General features: G+C 38.4%; 1 protein-coding gene across 1 annotated transcript in view; it reads right to left on the bottom strand.

Moving 5' to 3' along the window:
* gpn1 (GPN-loop GTPase 1) overlaps positions 1–6,130 on the bottom strand; it is a 63,771-nt gene extending 57,641 nt beyond the window's left edge. The window contains exon 1 of the mRNA XM_041250689.1: positions 5,671–6,130. Coding sequence (XP_041106623.1) covers positions 5,671–5,925 — 255 coding nt within the window. The 5' untranslated portion in view covers positions 5,926–6,130. The remainder of the gene's footprint in view (positions 1–5,670) is intronic.

Raw genomic sequence — 6,130 nt, forward strand, 5'->3', positions numbered from 1 at the left:
AGATGCAGAATTTGCGATTCAATACCTTTTAAACCCATTTTACTCTGGGGGGGTGGGGGGGGGATTTAAAACAACGCGTGTGAAAATAAATTGGACATGACGCGCCTGACAAGCGCTGAATAAATGGACAGCTAATGGTTAATTTCTGCATCATCCCAGTTGCTACCTTTTAAAACTGGCATTGTTTGATCTACTACACTTGACCTAGTAGGGGAGTGGTTTGAGCTACATCACCACACTGACGCGTTAAGGCCGGCCCAGGGCCTGAGTTGAGTTCACACATACAGGTAGGCCGGCCCTGAGGCGGCATTACCTACTTTAGGCCGCATCAAAAAGCTGGTCTAAATTTCACCCGGCCCAGGGCCGCCTTTTCATTTTACGAACGTTCACACATGAGATAAGGCGGCCCTGGACCGGCCTAAACCGCAAGTGTGAACGGGGTGCTTCCCTCCTTTTTGCTAAGGCTCGAGGTGACACTGATGCAACATGATCAAGAACTGGAGTTACAGACCTGCAACATCTGTTCTCCAAAGAGCATGAGGTTTCTCAAGTTCATAAAACATGTGAAATGCATCTAGGCATGTTAGGTAGAGTGAATATTGCTGTCCAGCTTAGCAGTGCTTACCGAAACACCATAAAGAAGCACAATGAAGAAGTGTCTAAAAAACTACACACACTTACACGCATTACTGAGTGCATAAAGTTCTGTGGAGCTTTTGATTTGGCCCTACGAGGTCATAATGAAACATCATCATCATCATCATCATCTAATGCTGGTGTGTTTCTTGAACTGGTAGATTTTGTTTCAAAGATTGACCCGGACATGGAAACATACTTGAAAATGGCCACAGTCTTTAAAGGCACCTCAAAGACTAGGGATGGGACGGTATGAAATTTTCACAGTATGATAACCGTTAAAAAAAAAAAAAATACCGTGGTAACTAATATCACGGTATACAGTGCATCATGCAAGTTATCAAATAAAGGCTCAAAAGAAGAAAGAATAATGTCACTTAAATTACCGTAATTCACAAAAATAAAACCAATAAATCACACTTCCTTACATGGAATGATTTAAACATTTGGTATTTAGTATTTTACTATGCCAAATAACTTAGTACATTTCTTTTATTATAAAGACAATCAGAATAATTAAAAAAAAAAAAAAAACTAAAGTTGTACACTCTCACTGTTACACTACAACAGTGTTAAGATCTATTATTTGCTCAAAATGACGTGGTGCTGTAGTTTGTTCAAACATAACGTATATAAAATGAAATGAACTAAATAAATAAATAAAATAAATACTTTGTTTAGCTGATGGCAAATAGAATTGGGAAATGACCAGTCTTTTTTGCTTAAAACTCAAACCCACAGGTTGTTTAAGAGCAGAGATGTCGTTTATTTTTTCAAATGGATAAATTAAGTATGTGTAGCAAAAAAATAAACAAATACTAAAACGTGTTCTTGCATTTGCATTTACGACATTGCACAAGTAAGCTTCCAATGATTATTACACAAGTGGAGTTTGTATAAATAAATAAATACATAAATTTATTCACTTACCTAAAAAAATTGGAATACCGTTACTAGTTTTAAAAAAAAACTACATTGATAATAAGTAGGTTATCCTGTTGCAGTCGCGGGTCTGTGCTAGTTTTGTTTGACACATTGGTCGTGATCTTGTAGCGCAGATTCCCGCACTGCTGCAGAGAATCTCGGAGATGCGCTGTAGACGTCACTCAACACTCACAGAAATCTGTGCAGATTCTGCATAGCCCAGCGCAGCTTTGAAATGTTACTGCGGGAGGCTGGCTGCGGCTGTGAACCAAAGGGACGATGCAAAGATCACGAGTGACCTGCTAAACGTAATGAAAATAACCACTAAAACTACTGCTGCCACCTTGTTAGCGGAGGCGAATGACAATTTATTACACCATGATGCCGTGAACAGCCTTGTCCATGCTATATTAAATAAATAAATAAATAAATAAATAAATAATGTACTAAATCCGCGATAAGTGATGTATAATTTTACAATAGTTAATGTTTATCTATTACATTAAACTGACTGTTGATAATCAAGACAAATGTAAATACAGCACGTTGAAAATGTGTTCTGCGCTGCAAGGTTTGGATAATTGCAGTTTAGATCCACTAGTGCATCTACCACTGAGGTCGGCCCCCCGGACGCCAGCCCCACACTGTCAGCTACACCCGAGGTGTGAACACCCAAATATTTTGGCCACCAGCCACCACTGTATATTAAGATGTTAGTGATGTTATATAATAAATGCTGTGTCTCAATAGTCGACGGGGCTTCTGGGAAATATTGTAAAGAAACGCCCATGACGCTATAAAACAATAATAATAAGACTGTGAAAACCATTACTATTTTTGACAGTAAAGCTGGAGACAGATATAACAGCCTCAACATTTATGTAACTTTACATTAGAAATGATGGTGTTAAATTTTCAAAGAGCTGTATTAAAAATAAAACATTTTAAAAAGTGGCATAGTATAATTTTAATAAGAACAGTATGATGTAAAAATAATTTTATCTTAAAAAAACTAAATTACAAAATTAAGGGTTTTTTTCTGTAACGTTTCCTTGACACCTTACTTTTTTTTCCTGATGAAAGAACATAGCATTAAAATCTACAAATGTAATCTACCATCTCGAGTATCTGTCCTGACGTAAAATTGCACAAGTTAATAGGAAGAACTTTACATAAGTTATGACAAACCTTTACAGATTCAGGATTCTCCCCAGGAATTATAGCCAGGAGCACTTTTAATGGAAAAATAAACTTGCCTTACCATAAATATATAATACAACAAAAATTTTGAATAATATGTTGTCTTTTACTGACTATCTCTGGTTCATCTTTATTGTGTTCTACATTCTTTTTCATTACTGTTTTTTATTATGGTAAATTACAATGCTTATTTAGGTACAGTATGATTTGACTGGGGAAAGATAACGTAGGGTTATTGGTGTTCACAAAAAAAGGTAACCTTTTCACTTCCTTTTTAGCTTCATTATTGAGCTTATTGCTCATTTAAATTGTTTTCTTTATGTTAATGCACGTCTATTTTTGTTTTTCGCTGTTCTACATTTTTTTTAATGCAACTGTTAATTTTAACCATTTTTTTTACACAACAGTACTCACACACATTTGGTCAACATCATAACTATTACATGAACTGGACTGTAATAATCCAGCACCTCAACACTTAAGCATATCTATATTAGCTGACAAGTGTTCAACTGATATCCCATCACGCCATTCTTCATAATGGCATACAGCCTCTATACATGAATCCCCAATATCTCTCACAAGCACCTGGGTACATACTGTATTTTTACAACATCACAACAAAAATACGCTTTCTTTTTGTGCATATGTATAGCTATTATGTACTATACAGTGCCTATAGAAAGACTACACCCCCTTGAACTTTAACATTTTGCTGTGTCATTGTCTCCGGGTTTCATGCATTTAAATGAGGCTTTTTCCACTTATCTACACACCATACTCCACACTGTTAAGGGGAAAAAAGGTTTTATCGAGAAAAAAAATTGATATTAAATATAAAAACTGAAAATATCATAACTGGATAAGTCTCCACCCCTGTGAGTTAATACTTGGTGGAAGCGCCTTTGGCTGGAGACAGAGATGACAAACACAATTTTTGTTCCTGGGTAGTAAGTGTTATTTCCTAATTGCTTATGCCTCAAAAGTATAGAAAATGGCTATTATTCCCCACAAACTTTGTTTTTGTGACCAGGACAGTGATATTTTGAAATGTACCTATTTCCAATGAGAAAACTGTCTTTTCGTTCACATAAAGTCAGAAAAAAACAACATATGAATCCAAATTAACATGTATTTATACTAAAGTAATACAAAAATGACTACAAAAGATTTAGAAGTGAGTAGTTTTTCGGGATTTACGATTATACTGTAAATCACTTTCACGAATCAGCCCCCAAATGTAGTCTCCCATCATGTTCTCGTTATACTGTCCTTGGTAGCAGCGTTCAAAGTCCAGTATATCCTGGTGGAAGCGCTCGCCTTACTCCTCCGAGTACGCTCCCATGTTCTCCTTGAATTTATCAAGATGAGCATCAAGGATATGGACTTTGAGGGACATCCTACAGCCCATTGTGCCGTAATTCTTCACCAGAGTCTCAACCAGCTCCACATAGTTTTCGGCCTTGTGATTGCCCAGGAAGCCCCGAACCACTGCAACAAAGCTGTTCCAAGCTGCTTTCTCCTTATTAGTGAGCTTCTTGGGGAATTCATTGCACTCCAGGATCTTCTTTATCTGTGGTCCGACGAAGACACCGGCTTTGACCTTTGCCTCAGACAGCTTAGGGAAGAAGTCTTGAAGGTACTTGAAGGCTGCCGACTCCTTATCTAGAGCTCTGACAAATTGTTTCATAAGGCCCAATTTGATGTGCAGTGGTGGCATCAGCACCTTCCAGGGGTCCACCAGTGGCTCCCACTTGACGTTGTTCCTCCCCACAGAGAACTCGGTCTGCTGTGGCCAGTCCCGCCTGTGGTAGTGCGCCTTGGTGTCCCTGCTGTCCCAAAAGCAAAGATAGCAGGGAAACTTGGTAAAACCACCTTGGAGACCCATCAGGAATGCCACAATTGCAGCCTCTTAATGCCATCTCAGAAAAATGCAGATATGTATCCACTTAGGCAGCTGGAACTAAACTGAACTGGTGGGCTTAAGGCCCCTGTATTTATACTACTGGAAAGTTCTAGAAAGTTCTAGAAGCCACTCAGCACTGAATCTATCTGGAATGTTCTGGAAATTAGGTACATTTCAAAATATCACTGTCCTGGTCACAAAAGCAAAGTTTGTGGGGAATAATAGCCATTTTCTATACTTTTGAGGCATAAGCAATTGGGAAATAACCCTTACTACCCAGGAACCAAAAAAAAAAAAAAAAAAAATTGTTACACGGTGTTATCAAATGTATTATACTTGATAATAAACAAGGTCCCTGTCCGGGCCAGCACCACGCCACGTAAAATAACAAATGTAAAATCTCAATGAGACTGCTGCACTCAGCAAATGTATGCTTGCAGCGCGGAAAAAAAATTCTCTCGCCGCCAATATTTGCAGTATTCCTTACTTTAAATTGATGTCTTCTTGTCTAAAGGACACACCAAACGTTATTGGCTACGGTGCAATACACAATGCATTTTTGACCCAGATGGCCTTCCACATGTGAGTGATGTCAAACAAAAAGCGGCCAAGAGCCGCAAGCGCAGCCAGCTCTGTGGGATACAAGAACTAACTAAGCTTAAATTTAAAGTAATCACACGGATAAACTACAAAGAAACACTCATGCATATCTCAAAGTAGTGCAAAATTAGGCACGACACCGGTTATCGGGTAAGGTATTCTGTAATGTAACCATACTTACCACTTTTAAATCTGTTTAAAAGCAACTAATAGTAGTACAGATTGAATGCAGTGTGCCTGGGCCTTAAATATTCAGAAAACAAGTGCTCAGGGCGCTATTTCAAGCAAATACGGTATAGAGTAACCTAGTATATGGTGTAAACAGCTGAACAACGATAACCAAATTTAAATGTAATCTTGAATGCTACTGGTAGAAGTTCCTATTAAACCAAAACATGGTTTACCTGCACAAATGTAGTTTTGCCGGATCCTGCCATTCCCAGAACTATGAGACACACGGGCTTCTTTTCCTGCTCCCCTTCGTCAGACTGGGACCCCTGGGCTTCACACTCTTTCCTGTGATCTGTTCCACAATCATGACTTTCTCCAGGTAGTAGCCCAGTTGAACCATCAGCCTCCCAATCTCCTACTGCAGAAGCCATGCTGGATTGACAATGTCGTAAAGTGGACACATCGTCGTCAACTATGCTGTTCACCATAAAGATCTGTATATAGGTGGCTAGAGTGTGCAGTTTTTCAGACGCACCAACAATAGAATGGTAATGATAAGCTTTCTGCAGCTCAGATCAGTTGAGTTTATGTTGTCTTCATCACAAATTAAAACTACGATGTGCTAAGATACAAAGTCACACAACAAAATAAAGAAAACAGACTTAAAATCTGGAATGGCAATAGCAACCAAAC

This window comes from Polyodon spathula, chromosome 5, assembly GCF_017654505.1.
Source record: "Polyodon spathula isolate WHYD16114869_AA chromosome 5, ASM1765450v1, whole genome shotgun sequence".
Lineage (NCBI taxonomy): Eukaryota > Metazoa > Chordata > Actinopteri > Acipenseriformes > Polyodontidae > Polyodon > Polyodon spathula.